The 20682-nt window shown below is 58.0% G+C and overlaps 1 protein-coding gene and 1 long non-coding RNA gene across 3 annotated transcripts in view; one reads left to right on the plus strand and one right to left on the minus strand.

Annotated features, from left to right (window-relative positions):
• The window catches only part of PSD (pleckstrin and Sec7 domain containing), a 46962-nt gene that overhangs the window by 25868 nt on the left and 412 nt on the right, over window positions 1-20682 (minus strand). For both annotated transcript variants that reach the window (XM_064513942.1, XM_064513941.1), the window contains exons 2-5: window positions 17288-18307; window positions 17099-17201; window positions 15993-16482; window positions 8644-9087 (exon numbers count right to left, since the gene is read on the minus strand). In XM_064513942.1, coding sequence (XP_064370012.1) covers window positions 8644-9087; window positions 15993-16482; window positions 17099-17201; window positions 17288-18181 — 1931 coding nt within the window. In that variant the 5' untranslated portion in view covers window positions 18182-18307. The remainder of the gene's footprint in view (window positions 1-8643; window positions 9088-15992; window positions 16483-17098; window positions 17202-17287; window positions 18308-20682) is intronic.
• LOC112980251 (uncharacterized) lies at window positions 1484-13559 on the plus strand. Its single transcript, XR_003258381.2, has 2 exons — window positions 1484-1954; window positions 10594-13559. It is a non-coding gene; the product is annotated as an uncharacterized LOC112980251 (long non-coding RNA).

Consider the following 20682-nt stretch of genomic DNA (forward strand, 5'->3'; position numbering starts at 1 on the left):
GAAGTGCCCTCACCTGCTTTCACAGGGTGAAATACCAGACCCCGGAGCAGGGAACTGAGCCTGCTCAGGTTTTGGGGACAGGGCTGTCCAGGGGAGCCCCTGGCTCCAAGCCTATGTGATGCTCCCAGAGATGGCCTCAAGCTGCCCATGTGACAGCACACAAGTGCTCGCACGCACAGAGACAGCTTAAAAGCTAACAGAAAGCATGTGCCTGGCACCTGAGGGCATGCATCCAGAGCGGCTATGGGGCAAGCGGAAGAGAAGCGCACGTGGGGTTCGTACAGGGAGCAAGTGCTCTGCTTGGACTCTGGCGAGACAAAGTGGTGGGAAGGGGACAGGGCAAGAAGGGGGGAACAGGCTGGAGTTCCCTCAAGGGCCACGCACCATGCTGAGCACACCATCCCTTGTCCACGCTCTGTCTACTTTTTCAAGTGCAATCTCACCCCAGTGCCCACACCTGCCGTGGGGAGTACTGTCCACACCGGCTGCCTGGAGCCCGCTGGGAGACCTGAGCAGCTTTCCATGCTGGAATGGAGCATGTCACCCCACTACACTCTCCACCTTCCTACCATGAACCCAGGCTCACCCGGCATTATGTTCCCTCAGGGACTGTCGGCAACCAAGAACAAATCCTGCACAAGAGGCAGCTGTAAGCCACTAGCTCAGAAAAGCCTGCGCAAGAGGGCTGACCTCCAGGTCCTCACTCCTAGCACAGATATATTTGCAGGGAGGGGACCTTCCCTTCCTAATGCCCTGCTCCCCAGGAAAGGGGAAGAAGATACATCCCAGGGCACAGGCTCAGCTGGATGGCAATGGGTTTCAGCTGAGGATGCTCTGCTGAGCTCCTGAGTTGTCCAGCTCCTGCATGATACATTTCCCAGTGAGTCACCTGCTGTAGGAAATTCAAAAATCCCAGTTGTGATCCAAGTGGCACTTGATTGCCAAGGCAGACCACAGGAGACTCAGTTTGCTTCCTGCACCAGGAAGGGCAGGGATCCTGGTCCAAACCTGAGGGACATGTGCATGGGGCAGACCAGCACTCTGCCCTCTATTCCCGACACCCCGCACGCATGGCTAGACGCACGATGCCTCAGCCAAGCGAGCCCAGCCTGCCTAATATCACTGCTAAGAATGTACCAGACCGGATCTTTGGCTGAGCTAAATAAATGCAGCTCCCTCCATTGGTCTCAGTGGAATGACTTTGATTTATGACCACCAAGATCTGGGCTGGTTCTTTCCTAGCAGAATTGAAGTTAGGGCTGGGAGGACACTTGAAGGTCAGCCAGGCCAGCCTCCAACCACAGGCAGGACAGCCCTGCCTTCCTCACCCTAGCAGCTCTGTCTGAGCTGCTCCTCAAAACACGTAGCTGCAGAGATTCCCCCCCCCCCCCCCATACCAACATTATTGCTGTAAGAGCCAGATAAGACCTAACTTTGGGCGATGGCACCCCTTTTCCATCCTGCTCCTCTGGACAGCAAACAGCAAATCTGTTCTGCCAGACCCTCCCCTGCAGCACGTCCCTCTTCAGAGGTGGCTCCTTGTCCTCTCCCCTGCCCCTGTCCCACCAGCCCCTCTCACAGGGGACATCCCAGATTCTGCATAGGACAGGGACCTTCTCTGCACGCATCTGAGCCCTCCCTCAGAACAGTTTCTAGCATCAACAGGCTCCGAGGTCCTTAAAATCAGGTTACTCACCAGCCAGGCGAAGGGTCGGCTTCTCCTTGAGAGTTAGAGATGTCATGGTATTAATCCAGGGAAACCTGGATCTCTCAGATCTTTGGGCAAAGTCCAGCCGACAGTGTTTGAACAAGACCCATGGGGCCACAGGAGTAGAAATTAAAGCCAGACACAAGAGGCCACTTTGCATAGCTATCTCTGGCACTGACCTCAGGATGGAGCAGCTCTTCTGTGCCGGGACCTACGATCCGAACTGCAACCTCCCTGGTGGAGCTGGTGAGTGTGCGTAGCGTGGTCCCGGGGCCGCCTGCCCCTGGCACCCCCCACAGGGAACGTGGCTCTCCGCGGGGCCCCACGGCTCTTGGCTACGTCCTCATGGGCGATCAGAGCCTGCGCTGCTCCCCCGTGCCCCCGAGCAGCTGCCTGACCCCAGCCTGGAGGCCAGCCCAGCATCACCGTGGTGCCGGTGTGCAGGCCAAGCGGGCAGCTCCGCGCGGCACCCCCAGCCTGTGCACAGGGGTGGCTGCAAGCCGGGGACGGCCAGCCCGCGGCACGGGGCGCTGGCGAGCCCCCCGGCCCTTAGTGCTGCCCTCCAAGGGGAGCCCGGCTCTCCAGCGCTGCAGGGACCCTACCAAGCGCTAACACGCGTGGCTGGCACCCCCGGGCCTCTGCCTCCTCCCCTTCGCTCTCCATGCCGCCGGGCTCCCAGCCCGGCTGCTCGGCCCCTCCGCTCCCGCCCTGCCTAGGCCCCGCAGCTCCGGCCCCTTCCCATCGTCTCCCATGCAGCCTCCGCGCCTGCCTGGCTCCCCTTCCTCCCTCCCTCCTCATCCTACGTGTGGCTGTCTCTGCCTGTCTCTCACCGCAGCTCCCCCTCCTCCTCGGCTTCACGCTTGGAGAGGGGAGGTGGGGACTGAGGCCATTAATTTTGCTCAGCCAGGGGCTTGCTCTCTCCAGGAGCCACCTTGCTCTCCGGGCACAAGTGCCACCTGCCTGAGCCCCAGGCGGGTGGGCGTCCCGGCGTTTTTCCTGCCTGCTGCATGTGCCAGGACCGCTCCTGCTACACGCGTGTGCAGCACGGTGTGGAGCACTCCCAGCTCGCTGGTGTGCACGTGCCTGCCCGTCTGTGACCGAGCGCCTGTCTGCATGCGCGTGGGGCTCCACGTGGGCACGCGTGTCCCTGGCGGTGCGTCACCCTCCTCTGCCCCTGCCAGTTCCTCCCCTTCTGCAAGTATCCAAGCGTGCCTTGGTGTCGCTCGCCTCCCTCTGTGCATCTCGCACACGCGTGTGGCACATGCCTGGTGCGCCAGCCCAAACCCCTCACCCCTGCTCCTCGCGAGCCCTGTTTGCAACCCCTGACCTCGCTGCCCCGGCCGTATCGGCTCCTGCTGCCCTTTGTGCCTTGACCTGGGAATGGCCCAGCCAGACCTGAGCTGCACGCAGCCACCTGCCAGCTCTGCACACCATCCCTCCTTTCCACATTTCCATCCCGTCCTTGTCACCCTGCTTCCCCCAAGCAGCCCTCCACCCTCCTGTATCCCACCTCTGCCTTCCGCCCCACAGCTCTTGAGCTGCCCCACGGCCTCTCGCAGCTGGGGCACCGGGCTGGGCACGGTGCTCAGTGCACCGTCACACCAGTTTGCCCAGTGCTACCCAGGCACCTCACCGCTCAGGTCATCTGAGACTAGCTGAGGAACCTGCACAGGCCCCTGCGAGGAGGGGCACCAGCTCCCTGGCTGCTGCAGTAACAAAAGGGACCTTATAAAGAAACACAGCACAGCATGTTGACACGGCGCCGTCGCTCCAGCACACACGCCAGCAGCTGCGAGCTGGCGTGGAAAAAGGCTTTACTCCGGCACATCCTCCACCTGGGGTGGCTGCCAGCCCTGGCTGCTCCCGGCTCTTCCCACACAGCCATATATTCAGGGCTGATTTCTCCCTCTAGCGAGGCGCCAGACCTGCCGCCCATCACCGCGGCGTCTGAGCCCTTTCACCAGGGACTCTGCAACCCCGCTTTGCTGACTGGTTCTCCTGCCTGCCCTTCTTTCTGTCCCCCCTCAGGCGATGCCCCCAATTCTGCCGGTCCCTGCAGAGCCTGCCTAGCTTGCCTCCCACAGGGAGGCCATGTGGGGCAATTAATATCCCCTCTCTCCGCCTCTCAGTGGCCGTGATAAATGCTGCTTGGAGCTGGTCACGCCCGCAGCGGGGACAACACGGGCTCTGGAGGGGTGGGATGGGAGCCGGGCGGGCCAGGGAAGCAGAGCGGCTGGATTTTAGGGGGGCTGGCACCCCGGGGGAGGCGTGATTTGCCATCAGTGTGTCTCTGGGGCTGGTGCCCTGAGCTCTGCAGTGGCGGTGGCGGGGAGGGGCGGCAGCCCTGGCCTGCCTATGTATGGTATTGCGGCAGCAAGGCTGCGCTCGCGGCCTCGCTCGTGCCCGGCAGTGCTGCAAAGCCCTGGGATTTGGATCGCTAATTGCAGAATTCCAGCTGCCGCTGCCGGGGCGATCTCCCTGTGGTCGTCACAGCCGCCCGGCTCCCCCTCTCCATCTCACCAGCACCACACATGCCCCCGGCAAGCCCTGCCAGCCCAGAGGGACCCCGTGTGCGTGATCAGCCCCCCGACACCCGCAGCACCCTGCCTTCTTCTCCCCACTCACGCACTCCCTCTGTGGGTTACCGTCACTGCTTTGGGGACAGACTGCTTCAACTGCAGCCCTCAGCCCAGCAAGAGCCAGGGACCTGCACACCATCACCTCCTGCCCCAACAGGGCAACAACCTGTGGCATGCCCCCAAAACGAGAGCCAGGCACTCGTGGAGCCGCTGTCCCACTCTGAAGTCCCACTGCGCAGTGTCCCACTACAGGTGGGAAGGGGCCCCCATGGCAGGGTGGCCAAGGTGCCCAGTGTGGTGTATCCCACTATGGGATTTCCCACCATGGGGTGGCTGGCAGGGGCGTCCCACAGCAGAGCCTTTCCCATCACTAAGTGCTATCTAATTGGGAAGGGGAAAAGCGGCTCCTAATGTGGGGAGTGCAGGAGGCCTTTTCCTGGGACATGCAGGGCTCGGGGGGCGGGGGGGGGGCATGCTCTCCTCTAGCTCAGGGATGAAGGGACTGATGTGGCCCCCTCTGCTTCTCACCCAGCTTCTAGCTGGAAGTCTCAATGTCTTGCTGTTCAGCCAGCATTAACTCCCTTTTAACCAAGGACGCCAGAGGCGGCAGAGGCATACCCATGCCAGGGCAGGGTTTGCTATGTTTTCACTTACTTAGGCAAATCTCTTACGCACAAGGTCAAGATAAAAGCATAGGCTCAGAATATCATGTGCTGAGGGACACCAAAGCCTTGGTCTGAGCCTTGAGGATGTGCGAACCAAGGTCATCGCGCCATGGCAGACAGCGAGAACACCACAGCTCCAAGCCGCTACCAAATCCACCCACCAGCAGTGCAAGAGGTATCTACAACTTTGCCACTTCTACCACCAACAGAAATGGAATATTATGGGCTGCAGAGCAATTGCATCCAACCTGGACTCCAATCCATCGCCAACCAATACAAAAAGTAATGCCAGAAGTTTCAGAGGCACAAGCGGGACAGGCAGCTGACAGCACATGAAGGTCTGGGCTTGCTAGTGTTAGCCACCAGGAACCCCTCACGCCAAAGCCCTGCAGCCTGGGAACACACCTCTGCTCACCCAGGTGGGCGATGTACAACGGCAGCCTCCACTGCAGGTTCCTCCAGGCCCTGCTGGGACAGCACACAGCCTTCCCCGAAAGCCTGAGCACAGTGTGAGGGACTCCTGCACCAGCCTCCTGGTCCTGGAGGGAGCTGGGAGAAGTGGGTGGCAGCCAACATCTGACATGCGGTGTCAGTCAGCAAGCTGCACCTCGCACTGGGCTGTGGCCTGGGAGTGGTGGACAGGGTTTATACATCTGTGCTCATGACGCTCTGTCTGTACCGCTTGCAACACGTAGCTGTCTGCGAATCCCCCTCTCTAGCCACACTAGCACAAGTGATCTGCATTGCAGAGACTTTGGAGGTTCCTGATCTCCTTTCCCCAGCTCTTTCCATTAACAGGACTCATTAATAGGAGCATCACAAGGATACTCACTGCTTGAACAGGGAGCAGCTCTGCTGGGCTCCCACTCATGGGCAACCCGTTGAAGAACCAGGCTTGACACTTCTTCCTCAAATTACTTGGGAAGTTTTAGGTTTCTGTACAGCTCCACTGAGTCTAGAGAGCTGGTTAGCATCAGTGATAGGAAAGAGGAAACTTCTGCCACCTCTGCCTTGCCAGAAAGCAATGCCTCCCTCCTCCCAAAAGACTGGAGATATCTCCTACCTTTAGGCTGGCTTGGTACAGGGAGCAACAGGGGGACCTGTCCAGGCAACAGGCAGTTTCAGCACCCGGTATCCTATGTCTCGCATGGTTCCCACTCTAGTTATACTGCCCATTCAAATCTTCAGTCCTGTCCACTGGGCAAGACACCAGATCATAACCACACCTGCCTCCGTGTCTGTCATCTCCCACGAGGCCCAGAAGCGAAGACTCATTCAATGCCCTGGGAGCAGAGAGCTGTGCTGCTGCCTGCTGGGGTCCTGGTGCAAGTCCCTGCTCCCACCAAGCCATGTTTCACAGACTCTTCCCTGGAGCACCTGTTTCAGGCCACTGCTGGAGCCAGGGCACTTCGCTCACTTGCTCTAATGCAGCACAGCAGTTCTGCAAATCAACTGCAGACCAAGGTGCTGTGAAAGACAAGTGGGGCCTACACGGGTCCAAGAGGAAACCTGTGGAAAGACCTACAGAGGTATTTTATGCTGAGCAATAAAAAAATACCCAAAGGAAGAATTTCTAAATGAGGGAAAGTTGCTTGGGACTCGGAGTGTGTGTGCATGGGTGTGTGTTTAAGAAGGCTAGATTATCTTCTGTAGTTTTATGGAGGGAAAATCCAAGCCCCAGGGTGCCCAGGCCAGGCTATGCAGCAAGGCCTACAGGTGAGTTTCCCCTGTGCTCCCCCTCTCCACAGGCCAGAGGGGCATGTGGTGCTAGACAGGGCTGGAAGAGGACAAGAGAAGACAAGAGGCCCAGCAAAGACAGGCCCAGCAGAAATCCACAGGGCAGGATGGTTTTGTGATGTTTCAGTTAAACCTTCCCTATGTTGGGAAGGATAGCAGCAAGCCCAGAACATATTAAGGCTACAGGGGAGACCCCTCCATGGCCTCCGTCACAGCCCAGTGCTGCTCCAAAACCTGTGCTAGAAGAGGAGCACAGAGCTGCAGTGAGTGTCAGCCACCAAGGAAAAATCTCTTCTAAGCCTCTTCATTGCCATTCCTGTTCTTAGCTGTATCTTTTCTCCCCATGTCCTCCTGTGACCCCTGCAGAGGCAATGACGTAGTAAAATGGCATCCTGTGAACGGTAAGTGAGATGCTGTCCCTTTGGTTTCTCTGGGGTGCTCTATTTTGGTCCTTTGCCTTGGCAGATGAACAGGAAGCTGATTCTTCCTCCAGAAAGCAATGATCATGGCTGGATACTGCCACCCCTCGCTGCTTTGTGCCTCTCAGACGTAACCAGCTTTGCTGCACAGATCTCATCTAGCCTGTGTGCCACCTTGCCTAGGCTTCAGCGTCTGGCCTGTCCTGAGGAAAGGGAAGGCCTAACTCAGCACTTTTCTCCTCAAGACAGCCTTGGGGTGATCTAGGGACCATAGGTACCCGGCACTGCAGACAGCCAGAGGTGACAGAGCTCAGTCCCCACATGGTCACCTCAAGCTGAACCCATGAGGCCAACACAGGTTGCTGCCAGAAGTGACACTGGATTTGGTCTTGACAGCTGAGGGAAAGGCAAGCTTCTCTCCCCTCCAGCACTTCCCTGGGCCTTGGTGGGAAAGCCTACAAGATGGATGAGGGATTCAGGAGGCTCCTGCATTGCACAAGAGGTTGCTGGGGCAGAGGGGAGATCTTGCAGGGAAGCAATGGAAACAGGAAGTCTGAAGCTGGTGTGACTGAGACAACAGCTTATCTGAGAGCCACTGACTCTGCAGCTGAGCCATGAGATGGGACATGACATCTAAAGAGGACCTGTCTGCACTCCAGATGAATGTACCCTGGACAAGAGGAAAAGATGCAGCCTGCCAACAAGTTAAGACCTTGCTGGGAGGGGGAAGAGTCCAAGCAAGGCATTGTCTCCACCTGGAGATGGTCCTATACTTGTACAGGCAGGTTGGAAATGGTGGGGCTGAGCAGCCCCAGCCTGCTCCACCAGAGATCTCTCCAAGGGCGGTGGCTGTTCTGAGCCTGGGTGCAGTCAGGCTAGGAGCGATGTGTATAGAGAGTCGCTAGTGGGCTGAGCTCATCTCTGCTCTTGGTCTTCCAGGATAGACAAAGCGGAGGAGATTCAGGAGGTCAAGCCAGGCCAGAGCAATATGTACAGGACTGTGGGACTCTCGCCTTCAAGAAACAGGAGGTTGCTGCTCAGATGGGGAGGGACACAGCTGTAGCGGGGAGTCTTCGCCTCCAGGATGAAAAGGCTCTTTAATATCTACCAGTACCAACTTCTGATAGGCCTCTCCCTGCAGGCACCACAGCTGCTGGACTGTTCTGCAATGGGAACCGCCATAGGACTGAAGTCTTGAGATTCCCTGCTTGCTAGGCTGGATGTAACTCCACAGTCCTCCAGCACCACCTAAGCTAATGCAGAAGAAAGGATGAGATGTGCTCTCACCTACATGCTGATCTCAGCATCATGGTGATTACTGACCTGACCAGCCACCTAAAAGGGCCAGGCCTGTTCTAATCCACCAGAAACAGCTCATGCTTTATCCAGAATTGTCTTTACTACTGAAGACCCAGCACAGCCAGTCCTGACCCTTCCTCTCTTCCCCAATGACACAGATGAGGCTCTGGTCAGGGTTAGACTCAACACCCTGCCTTGGAGGCCCAGGTGGGCAATAGGTGACTTTGATCACTCACCTCATGTTGGAGGCCAAGGGAGTACCAAAGCTGTCCTCTGAGTGGCAAGGGCTGTGCCTAGCACCTTTCCCTCGCCTCCCTCGCTCCTCCTCCCTCTCAGTCCACGGAGCATCTGTGGCCGAACTGGTCCCAGAGTCTGGCTCCAAGTGAGCAAGAGGAGCAAAGTTCTCCTCAATCAGCTTGGCGCTGTCTCGGATCTGTCCCTGTACTTCTGGGGTGAGGGTTGGGAGGTCGAAGGTGAAAATGGTCCCATGGGTGCGGGCGGGGGAGGAAAGGATGTCGATGGAGTCCAGGCTGGTGTAAGATGTGCCTTTGGCTCGGTGGGACTCCATGATGCTCTCAAAATGCTTGCTGAAAGAGTCCATGCCATCCTTGGAGAGGCTGTGCCCTAGGAGAAAGGGCACTGGAGACTTGAGCATGCTCTGTGTGTCTCGATCCATGACCCTAGAGGGAAAGAAAATGAGAATAACTGGTCACTGAGGAGCAAGGAATTGAAGCCCCAAAACAAAAGCCCATGTGCTGCTCCAGAAGGAAACTGGGAAGGGCAGAAATCTCCTCTAAACATCTGTGGGATGCCAGGCCTCCAAGGAAAAGCCTCGCCTGTTCAAGACATCATGGAAACAGCGACTGCACTGGACTCCCTCCAGACATATGTTTCTCCTTTAATACACCACAGACTTTTGTTCCATTAGGGCTCATCCTAATAAGAAGCTTATGAGATGGCTACTGCTTCCAGTCACTTGACTTGAGGTTAGATCCAATAAAGGACTCAAGCACCAGAAGCAGGACATGGTGCTTTAGCTCCATTTCAGACAAATCTGGAAGTGCTTGAATTTTCCATGTGCCTTCAGAGCTCTCCGACACCCAGAATGCTCTTCCTGAAGCTGCTCAGAACAACATGGCACCTTCCTCCATGGATGTGCCACCATGGTCTCACAGCAAAGTGCCCAGAGTGTGCCTAACACCCACCTGCAAGGTCTGCACAAAAACTAGTTGTTGACACCTGTTTTGAAGCAGGAGGAAAAAGCAGGATGGCTGAGTGGTTAGAGCACCTGCAAAAGAATTAGGCTGAGATCAGCCAGGCTTACCTCCTAAGGGACTGCTCTAACCACTAGGCTATACCTTCCCTGACAAAGCCAAACCACCGTGTGAAAAGTAACTTGACAGATGATACCAGAGACACTGTAGGATATCCTATCCTGAGAGCAGGGACCAAAACCCAGGGCTTTCCTCCTCATGGACACATCCTAACCACATCCTCTTTTGCTGCCCTGTGGCTCCGCTTCAGTGGGAAGCTGGGCGGAGACATGCAGGGCAGCAACACTTTCTGCTGGCTGGTCCCCAATAGCCTCTGGGACTCAGCACGAGGCTATTCTGAGGTCCCAGGTTTTTCCAGGCAGTACCTAGGGAACCTTATGCCCAGCTCTGGGCTTGGGGTTCTTGTCTGTTGGCCCATGACCTAAAGGCCAGGCTTAGCCCTGGCTAATAGTCTTGTCACATATCAACCCAGCAGTAAGGTCCAGCCTGCCTCTAGTGTGGGTCTGGGTCCAGCCCAAGGCAAGAGTTTCTAAATCCTGAACCCTTGAGTGCTTTGCCAGGTAAATGAGATAAATTACAGCCAGCCCATCAGTCTGAGCATGTGACAGTAAGGATATTTCCAACCCAGAGAACATCGATGCTTCATTTGTATAAGCACAAATGCAATCACAAAAGCCAATTTTACTCATAAGCTGCTATCACCTTATTAAAGTACCAGAAAAGCACTTGTTATGCCACTGTCTTCTCTGATTAAAAGAGAAGAACTGATCCAGCTTGTCATAACATTTGTTACGAACAAACAGCTTCATACAGAGGGCTCAGAAAATGTATTGCCGTTACAAGCACCAAATGACTTTCCATTAATTAGCCTTTGTATACTGCTCAAAAATCCCACTCTGATTATTTCACTAGGCTGCAAGCTGACAACTTTATTCCACCAGAAGGCCAGGTGGCTTCAAGGGGAGCTCAGCTAAGCAAGAAGGAGGTATGAAGGGCAGGATGAAGGCTGCTCCTGTCAATCCACTGGTGTTTCTCCAGGTCGTATCGTCCTGCTCTACCACTCCTACCCGTTCCACTATAAACCACTCAGAGGTGGCTCCTGTCAGGCACAGACAAGGGAAGAGAGACCTCTAACATTTATGGACAAGTTTACAGATGCGACTGTTTATTCACTGTCCTTACCATCTAGCAACCTCCTACTAAATCAAGCTAATGCTGCCAACTTCATTTTGCATCTAGCATCCGACAGGAGGGCCATGGGCTGTACCAGAGAGGACAGCACCAGCAGGCAGAAGGGACCTTGTTCCCAGGAGAGGCTAAGGGAACTGGGCTGAATCTTGTGATCAGGTATGTTGCCAAAGTGCAGAAAAAACATAGCTGGTTTTGTCCCCACCATCCAAACTCTGGGAACTACTTCTCCATCCTGAAATACCCAGCCAGCTCTGCACAAACCAGTTCAGATCGGGAAGGATCTAGTCACAGTAAGACGGGCACAAAGTTGCCTGAACTTACCACTCCTGCTCAGATCTAGCTGCCCTATCAGCCCAGCGCTGCCCAGCCTTCCCTGGCTCCAGTTTCTGCTGGTCGCCCTGTGTTCCACTCCCAGGAAGGCTGCACGTTTGCAGGAAGGATTGGTGCAGAGAAGCATGGTTGCAAAACAAGGGAAACGCAGCTGGGAGGAGCAGACCAGGGGAGGAGATGCGAAGGCTGTAATTAAGCATCTGCACAACAGCGATGGGCAGTGGAGTAACAAATATGTTTCCAGCTTTGGTCATAGGAGCTGGCGCAAGAGCCACAGCGATCCTCTCTTGCAAAAGGGCCAGGTGGGTAAGTAGGGGAGATGGATCCCCTGGGGTCTGACAACCATGCTGCATTACACACAAACATCACAGCCACCAGTGCTGGGAGCCGAGGTTTACCCACGGGGTCTGAGCAGCTAGAACTGAGCAACCGCGTCTGACGGCGAACAGAAGAGGAGGGACCCGCCCTGTTCTCTCCGCCTGGTGCTGCAGAGCAGCGTGGTCTCCAGCAGGAGAGGAGAAGAGGAGGACACCTCTCTGCTCAGGCCCTCAGGGGTTTCCTCTCTTTGCCAAATGCTCCAAGCCCATGATTACAGCCCTGCCATGCTCAGTTCCTCCTGCCGGCACAGGCACGGCAGGAGCTGCACAGGTGTCCCAGTTCAGCCCAGGGATGGCAAGGTCATACCCCACCACCCAACGGTCCTTCACTTCATTCCTCTCTGAACAAAGCTCCTCTGTGGACCAGCACTAACTGTTCCTTGCACTAACCTCCTTTGCCTGCAGCCCATCTCCTCCGATGTGGCTGCTGCCTGCTGTTGAGGTGCAGTGTCGCAGCTGCAACCCGTGCTCAGCCGCAGGTGCTAGGGGCAGCACTACACCGTGCCTCACCCGGAGCTGCTCCCGGGTGCCCACGCTCACCTGCCATCTTCCTGCTGTGCTCACTCAGTCCCCAGTTCTCACCCGTTAGCTGTACACCTCTCCCCCGCCCATTGGCACATGTGTGCCTGTGTCACCCGCTGCGTCCCCTCACCACCCGGGCGAGCGGGACCTCCCAGGCCTGCTGAAAGCAGGAGGCATCGGCACGCGGGGCAGCTGCCTTCAGCGCTGAGCGGCAGCTTCGCGGCCACGCTGGGCTCTGGGACTGAGGCTCTGTCTCACTACAACACGAGAGGCTTGTGGCTACTGAGGCAGGTTAAGCATACGCTTAAGTGTTTGATTAAATCGGCACTTTAACCATTTCTAATCCCCAACAAGGCTTGTCCCAGAGCTATTTTCTCTCTGCAAGCAGAGAGCACAAGCCAGCCGCGCAGCTCTCGGACCGGGCTCCCCAGGTAGCAGATTTTCCAAGGGTTTTCCTCGGCCAGGTTCCTCTGTTCGCTAGTGAGAAAAGGCAGCTCTGCCTCCCGCCAGCCCTGCACCTCCTGGGACACCCGGGGACCACGCTGCAAAGCCCTCCGCTGCCTTATCCGCTGGGCCACTGGCGCTGCCAGCCACGGTGGCCCTCTGGGGCACCGCCAGCGGGAGCTTGGCAGCCACATCTACAGCACTGTGGGAGGAAGGGATTTGAGCCCGTTCCTGCTGACGGCTCTCGGCTCTCCGGGACTAATGGGACTAAAGACAGTAAGGGCTTAGACTAGTCATTAGAGGCAGTAGATCTGAGACTAAATATATTCAGCAAGCAGATTGGCTGGAAGAAGACACTGCTTCTTCTGTCACTTTCCTTCACTTGTTTGATTTTGCACTGGATTTTTCAGACAGACATCCTGCCAGCTGTTAGCACGCTCTCTTGCTTTGGGATGGTAAATCATGCAAGATGCCCTTCAGCCAGAATATCAAGGGCAACAAGATAGTATCAAGCCCAAATCCCCCTTACAGAGGGTGCTAAACCCTTAAGGCTAGATTCTCAAGGGGATTTACATGTCTACATGCTATGAATTAGCATCCCAAGGGAATCAGGTGCTTCAATGATTTTGTGGGGCTGGTTCTTCCCAGCTACTGACAGCCTGCTCTGCAGAGCAACTGCTGGGATCGCGTCCCGAAACGCTGGCCCCCCGTTGGCAGGGACCGGCCTGGCTGACAGCAGCGCTTGCAGCAGCAGGGCAGCGCTAGCTGCTGGGGCACTTCTTTACTCACCCCCAGCATTGCCCTTCCTTTGAGCAGGCAGAGCAGAAAGCTCAAAGTAGGAAACATCATTACTGGGGACTGGTAAACAGGCAGGAGGACCGCAGCTGCAGAGTGCAGAAACAGCGCACAAGCAAAAACCCAGGGCTGTAATGCAGGTACGAAACAAGCCCACATTTCTGGACTAGCAATTTTCAAATTGTTGTCCGCAGGATCTGCGCCTAACTGGAAAGTGTTTTGGGGTTTGCAAATCCAAAAGGCTGAAAGCTGCTGGCAGACAAAGAAGCCATGTAAAATGAAAACGACACCCCTGTGTACATACTGGTAATCATACAGGGAGCACTGTGTTTAGGAGCAACACTGCATTTAAGTATACTCCGAGATTTCTAGCACTGTATGGGGCGCTACAAAAAGGTGCTGCAGGGGACAAAAAGCAGGTCTAGTCCTACAGCTCATATGTAATGACCTAGTACATACCTGGAAATAAAATAGCACTATGTAAAACAACTTGTGTGCAGCAATAATACTATCACTTTAGACCTTATTCAAAACTTCTGTTGCAAATTCATTTGGAGAAAAATACATTTCCTATTAAAAATAATCTATTTTCAGCTTTTCTGAACAATCATAAGTTTTGGAGGACCAGGCAGGAGGCAGGGAGAGACATCCCTGTCCCCTCCACCAGAGATGCAAGCAGCAGACCAGCTCTCCCCCATGAAGCACTATGGGACCTGGGAATTATTTTTTATTATCCCTTTCCACCACCAACATCAAAACATCCCCATTCCCTTTCCTTCATCTAAGTGCTTCCCGCCTGCCTCCTGCACAGCTAGGCTGTGCACCAAGCTCCTCATCCCCCAGCCTCCCAGCAAGTGGCTCTCCCTGGAAAGGCCACTGCCGCCTTGATGGCAATCGTGGTTGCTCTGCCCCTGCAGCTTCCCGGGGCAGCCACCTGCTCTTCCCTCTCCAAAGCCCAAGTCTCCAAATTGCTGGGAGCTAGCTCAGGTCCTATGTGCCAGGTACCTACCTACATACATACAAGTAGCACTGCTCCTCCTGGACTAGCTAACCCTGCCGAAGAGGCTAAGCAGAGCCTCATGTTAGCCTGCTCTTCCCACTGTCGGTGGCGTCTCCACCAAGTCTTCACCTGCAAGCTGATCCCGTGGTGACAGCCATCTCCATGTTGCTCCGCATGGTACTACATCCTGGGCCCCACCAGGACAAAGCTGGGTGAACCTGTCCTGCCAGCACAGCCGCCACCCCAGGGCCTTTCAGCTCCCAGGGCCTGATCCTGGCCAGCCACATGTCTGTAGGGCATGGCTGGGTCCCTGGTGAGCAAGAGCAAGGGCAGAGATGCCCTTTGCTTGTGCACCCTGAAGTCTCAGCATGGAGCTTTGCTCTGCAAGGGTCAGCTCCAGGGTTGAGGGTGCCTGGAAGTATTTCATGGGCCGAGGCAGGTCAGTCCCCTCACCCCCATTCCTCCACAGCATCACCCAGCACTCAGCCACCCCCAGGCTGGTTTCCAGAAGAGGGATGGCCTAGCCTGGACTCAGTGTCTGGACGGTGTCTCTTCTCCAGCTAAATGTCCTGCTCTCTGCTACGATAAGCACCAGCGCATGGGCAGCACAGCCTGCCATTGCGCCCTGAGCCTCCCCTGATGCTGCAGCAGCGAGGGCGGCAGCAACCTCGTCCCTGCCTGATGCCCCTGGGGGGCCAGCGCTCTGCAGACCATGCCATGGGATCCACCTTAGCTGGGAGCTGGCCCCTTTAGGCCAGCATCAGCAGTGCCAGCACCATCCATGGGCTCTGAGTCAGGCCCTGGGCCTCTCTCCCAGCCTCCTGCTCTGCCTTTCCATCCTCTGAGCTCATTCATTAGGCACATGGGTGTCCGACACCATACTCCAGTAGCCTGCCTGGCCCTTGCTGCCAGGCCAGAAGACCATCTCCCGTAGGGCCCGCATCCTGATTGCCAGCACCCAAGGCAGGACAGACAGCATCCCCAATGAGATTAGCTGGACATATGCATGGGCAATTGAATGATGACCATAGTGTCCTCTGCTGTCATCAGCACCCCATTAAAGAGTTTTTTGCCAGCAAGAGATGATGCAGAAGACAGCAGTGTGGAAAGGCTCTTTCCAGCCCAAGGAATCCCGAACTCTTTCCCAAACACAGCAATAACCATTGTGGCCAAGCAAAAGGGTTCATGCCCTGCCACCAAAGCACAGACATCTGTGGAGGACAGCCTGGCCACTGCCTGACAGCACACAGCATCATCGAGGCATGGCTTAAGCTCAGATGCCCTAAAGGTGTCACCTGAAGGCCGGGCAGGATGGGGGAGGCAGGACATGATTAACCTGGCGGGACTCCCCATGCGGGGAAGCCTCGAGCCCTGACTCAGGCAGGTGACCTGGCCTGCAGGTCTCACCTGCGAGAGTGGATCCCGTGGCACGGTGCTCTGTGCTAAATCACCAGCACCGCCCGTCTCTGCTGGGTGGCCAGGGCTCCCCCCCGGCCTTGTCCCCGTGGTGATCCAGGACACGGCCCCAGCCCCTCACACACAGCCACTGAGATTTCTGGCTCGGACGCTCTCAGCAGAGCCCCCTTTTGTCACGCACACGGGCTAATAGAGCAGGCGAGAGGAGTGTTTTGCCCTCACACACCGAGCCTCACCTTTGCCTGTTCTGCCTCATCACTTCAAACACCTCGTCATCCTCATCTGCCTCGCCATCCCGTGTGCCGCTCTCCGTGCCCTTGTCCCGGTGCTCGGCGGCACCCTGGGCGGGGGGCTCCTCTGGCGTGCTGCCCCTCCTCCCCGGCGTGCCCGCGAAGCTCGGGTTGCTCTCACTGTCCTTCTGGCTCTCAATAGCCGAATCCACCTCGTCCTTCTCAGCCAGAATATCGTCAATGTTGGTTTCACGGTAGCACCTCAGCGGCACGGTGTCCAGGTCCGTCTCGGAGTACTTCACCGTCCTCCTTATAATCCCAGTCTCACAAAAACCGGGCTTCTTGCAGCCCGGAGGAGACACCTCTATCTCCACCTCCACGTGGCTTAGGCTGTGCTCAGCCACCGACCTCTGCAGCTCTGTGGGCAGCAAGCGGCCGGGCTGCTGCGGGGGCTCGGCGAGGGGAGCGGCGTCGGGGGCCTTTGGGGCAGGGCAGCCTGAAAGAGAGCCCAGAGCGCTTAGGGGCAGGGCGCTGCCGCCGGGCCCCGGGCTTGGGGAGAGCAGCTTGCACCGAGGAGCGCAGGCGAAGCCACGGTTGCAACACCACACGCACGCCGAGAGCAGGCTCACACACGCAACAGGGAACCCGGGAGAGAAAAGCGGGAGCCTGGAGGAAGATGGAAGTGCTGGGAGAGGCAGAGACGGGAAGGGAAGGGGTGGGCTGCCCTGGGGCACGTACCCACACGCTGGCTGTGCCCACGGCCCTGCCTGGCCGGCAGCCTGAGCCCCAACGCCTTTCCTGCGGAGGCGGCCAAGGGCTGAGGTTAGGGCTCCGCGTCGCCCCACGAGCCGGCTGTTGCGGCCCTACGGGCTCAGGTGGCTGCGTGGGGCTCTGCAGAGGCTGGTGGGGGCTGGCTCTGGGGGAGGAGAGCTCCGGCCCCAGGAGGACACAGTGTGGGATCGCGGGGGATCTCGGCTGCCCGGCATGCGCTGAGCCCGAGGAGCCTCCCCTCCCCAGGGAGGGACAACCCCAGAGAGCCCAGACAGAGATTGACGTCTGCAAAGCACAGATTGATCCGCAGAGGGAAAACTCCCTCCGCGCCCACTTCTCACCTGTCCTGGGAGCCTCCAGGGAGCCGTAGAAGAATTCCCACTTGGCCCTGGCCACGCGCTGGGCATGGGCCGAGCTCTCCCGGGGGTAGGCCCACGAGCTTCCCTGCGGGACACAAGGGCAGTGAGCCCCCGGGAGAGGCACGGCGGCAGCTGAGCCCCGCCGGCGCTGCCCACAGCCCTGAGGCCTACCTGGTGCCGAGGCTCCGGGTTCAGCGGGCTCCTGGCAAAGGCCACCAGGTCCTCTGGGGGGGTCTGCAGCCCGTTGGTGAGGGAGCTGAAGACACAGCCGGTGTTCAGGGCGCAGGCATCCCTCCCGCTGCCCCGGCCAGGCCAGGAGTCCCCCAGGGACCTGTCCCTGGCCAGGAGCGGGTCGGACACGGAGGCCTCCAGCTTCAGCCTGCGGACCAGCCGCTCCTGGAGCTTGGGCTGCGCAGGAGGGGTGCACGAGCCGCCACCGTGCCTGTTCCTGCCATCGCACGCCAGCAGCGAGGCCGGCGCCCGGGGGCTCTCACTGCCCCCCGGGAGCCCACCCGGCGCCCGCGCAGGGCCCCCCTCCTCGCCGAGCTCCAGGGTGCGGCTGAGGCCGTGGGGGGCATCGTCCCGCGGCACCGGGAGGCCGTTCAGCGTCTTCACGCTGGCCTTCTCGATGAAGCGGAAGGTGACCACAGAGCTGTGCCCGTCGGGCGCCGGTGCCACCAGCGGGCTGCGGCTGCCCGGGGAGCCTGGTGCCGGGCTCTGGGTGCCCCTGCGTGGGGTGCAGGGGGCCGTGGCGCGCCCCGCACCCGGGCAGCTCCCGGTGCCGAAGAGCCCCGTCTCAGGTGGCCTGCGGGCCAGGGAGCCCGTGCTGTTGTAGAGGCCGAGTGGGCAGCGCCGGGCGTCGGGGGCCAGGCCCTTGCGCAGGAGGTGGAGCCGGCCCGCGTTGAGGTTGGGGGTGAGGCAGCGTGGGGGGCTGCAGGTCCCGGGATCGGGGCTCGTGGTGGCCCCCAGCCAGGGCCTGTGGTCCGCGTGGCGGGCGAACGGCGGGGGCGAGGCGGCGCAGCCCTCCTGGGGGCGGAAGCGGACAACCCCCCCAGCCTGGGTCATCCCGCCGGAGCAGGCACCGGGACGTCAGGTCTGGAGCCAGGCAGGGTGGTGCGGGGACGGCGAGGGGCTTTCCCAGCACCCCTGAGATGACGGCTGGGCTGAAGGGCGATGCATCCTCAGGCAGCCCTAAGAAAAGGCGAGAACAGCAGGTTAGAGGACAGAGGCACAAGGAGAGGGGAGTCCCAGAGACAGGCAGGGCCGGACCCACGACCCGGCCAGCGCAAGCCAGAACCTGGCCCAGATGTGTGGGACACAGGTGGCCCACGAAGAGCGGGGACCTGGTGGCCCTGTCTCCAGACCCGTGGCTCATCAAGGAGCTGCTGCCTCGTGCAGACGCTTCTCTGACAGACCAGCACTGCGCATGCACCAGGCGAGGGTGCACGATGCACTTTTAAAGTACTTAAAAACAATCTCATTAATTTCTTTTATATCTGAATCAATTTAACCCTGGTTTAGGCTGAATATATCTACCATGGGTAGTCTACTAAAACCACTTCAATAAGGGAGGAAAAAAGATACACTGGATCACCAAGACATGCTCAGACTGTCTTGGCTGAAGGAGTTTAACAACACCCAGAGCCTGCAAGACACCTCTCTCTTTGGAGGTCAGCTCGTGTTTTAAAGTATGTCGCACCATCACATGCTGCAGCCGGTGTCCGCAGCACAGACAGAGCTGTCAACACCGGCAGATCCAAAACACTGTTAGGACAATCCTGCCGGGGGGCAGCGAGCCTGCCCGGCAGGGGGGCGCATGCCGGGCGCACAACCCGGCCCGCGCGCAGCTCACGCGCCATCCGCCGCCTCTGCCCAGGGGCTGCTTGTTTGGCCCTGTGACTGGTCACCCGAAGCGGTGGGGCTGGAGGTTACACTGGGAGGTGGGGACCTGAGCCCCCGTCGGCACCACTGGCAGGGCTGGGGCTACTGTGCTTCCTCACAATGGAGCCAAGACTTACATTTATCCTTCCCCAAGTTTCTCTGAATTCCTGGTGTGCAGAAATGACTCTACCTTGACTCCTTTTGGCTTCTCAGAGATGCAGAGACAATAATTCCCTCACTTAGATCCCTTCATTTGAAAGTAAGAAACCAAATGCCATCTGCAAATGGAGGAAAGCATGACTTCTTTCTCCTGTTTCTGAGTGCAGCAGGTTTAAATCCCCAACATCAAGAAGCTGAAAGATGTGGGACTGGATATTCCAAGGTGTTCAGGCTCAAGAGAAGCAGAGACATAACTCAAAATAGCCAAAATCACCCACGTGGAGCAGGCGCCTATCTATCAGCACTGTTACACTTCTAAAAAAAATCCGGCTCATACTGAGCAGTGGCAATCTATAATTCACCCACTGCACTAAACACTCTCCTATTTAACACGTTAGTTACTTGTTTTATAATCTTTTCCCCCCTTATGGCAGTGTTCACACTCAAGGTTGCTTAAACTAGCTGATAAGTAATAACCATGTGGGTTTTATACATTTCAAATGAAATTCCACTTTTTATCCAAACACTAACATACATGCCAAGGAAAAAAGTTATCACTAAAAAATTGTTGGCATTCACTGCAACATAACAAATATATAAAAAAACAGCCTATCTCAATACACTTAGGTTATTGCTGAAATAGATGGGGGTGAAATGAACGGGATGAGCACAGTGTGTCCTCCCGGTTATCAAAGGAGGATTACCAAATTCAGTGTAAAGGCCGTATCTGTCTACAAGTCCCTGCAGCTGGACTGCTACACCACCCAGCAGAGCGAGCCTTTCTTTAATCATAAAAGCCAAAAAGCACAAATACACCATTGATTTTTCTTCTTTGTTGTATCTAAGGTTTCCTCCTCGCCGATTTAAATCATGAATCGGATTGATGCTCTTTAAATCACTGTGATGAACGGGCTGGGCTGCGAGGCGCTTGCTGGGGGAGCCTTCCTGGGCCTGGCGAAGGAGGGCGCCGGGGGGGGGGGGGCAGCCCCGCACGCGTTCAGAGAAACTCGGGGGCTGCGGCGGGACAGCCGGGCTGCCCCTCGGCGGGGGAGCTCAGTCGTTAAATCACCGCACGCGTACGAGAAACTTGCTCCTCTGGCCGCCCCTTCCTCGCGGCCGCAGGGATGCCCGGGGGTTCCCGGCCCCGGGCCGGGCTGCAGCCAGCGGAGGGCAGGGCGGCTGCAGCGCCCGGACGCGCGGGGCCGAGCCCGGCCATGCGGGACAGCGCCGGGGGGGCCGGGGGGCGGGAGCCCCCGCCGTGGGGGCCGCGGGACCGGCGGGGCCGGGCCGGGGCAGAGCCGCGCCGGGGCCCCGGGGCGGGCGCGGCGCCTCTCGTCTCGTCTCGTCTCGTCTCGGCGGGATCAGCACTGAGTGGATGTGACATCCATCCGGATGAGGGAGGCGGGCGCCGGCTCCCGCCGCGCCGGCACGGCCAGGGGCCGCCCGGCCCGCTCCCCCGAGCCGCCGCCGCCCCGGCCCGGCCGCCCCACGCCGACTCCCCCCCCGCCCGGGCTCCCCCCGCCCGG

The sequence above is a fragment of the Dromaius novaehollandiae genome, chromosome 6 (assembly GCF_036370855.1).
Source record: "Dromaius novaehollandiae isolate bDroNov1 chromosome 6, bDroNov1.hap1, whole genome shotgun sequence".
Lineage (NCBI taxonomy): Eukaryota > Metazoa > Chordata > Aves > Casuariiformes > Dromaiidae > Dromaius > Dromaius novaehollandiae.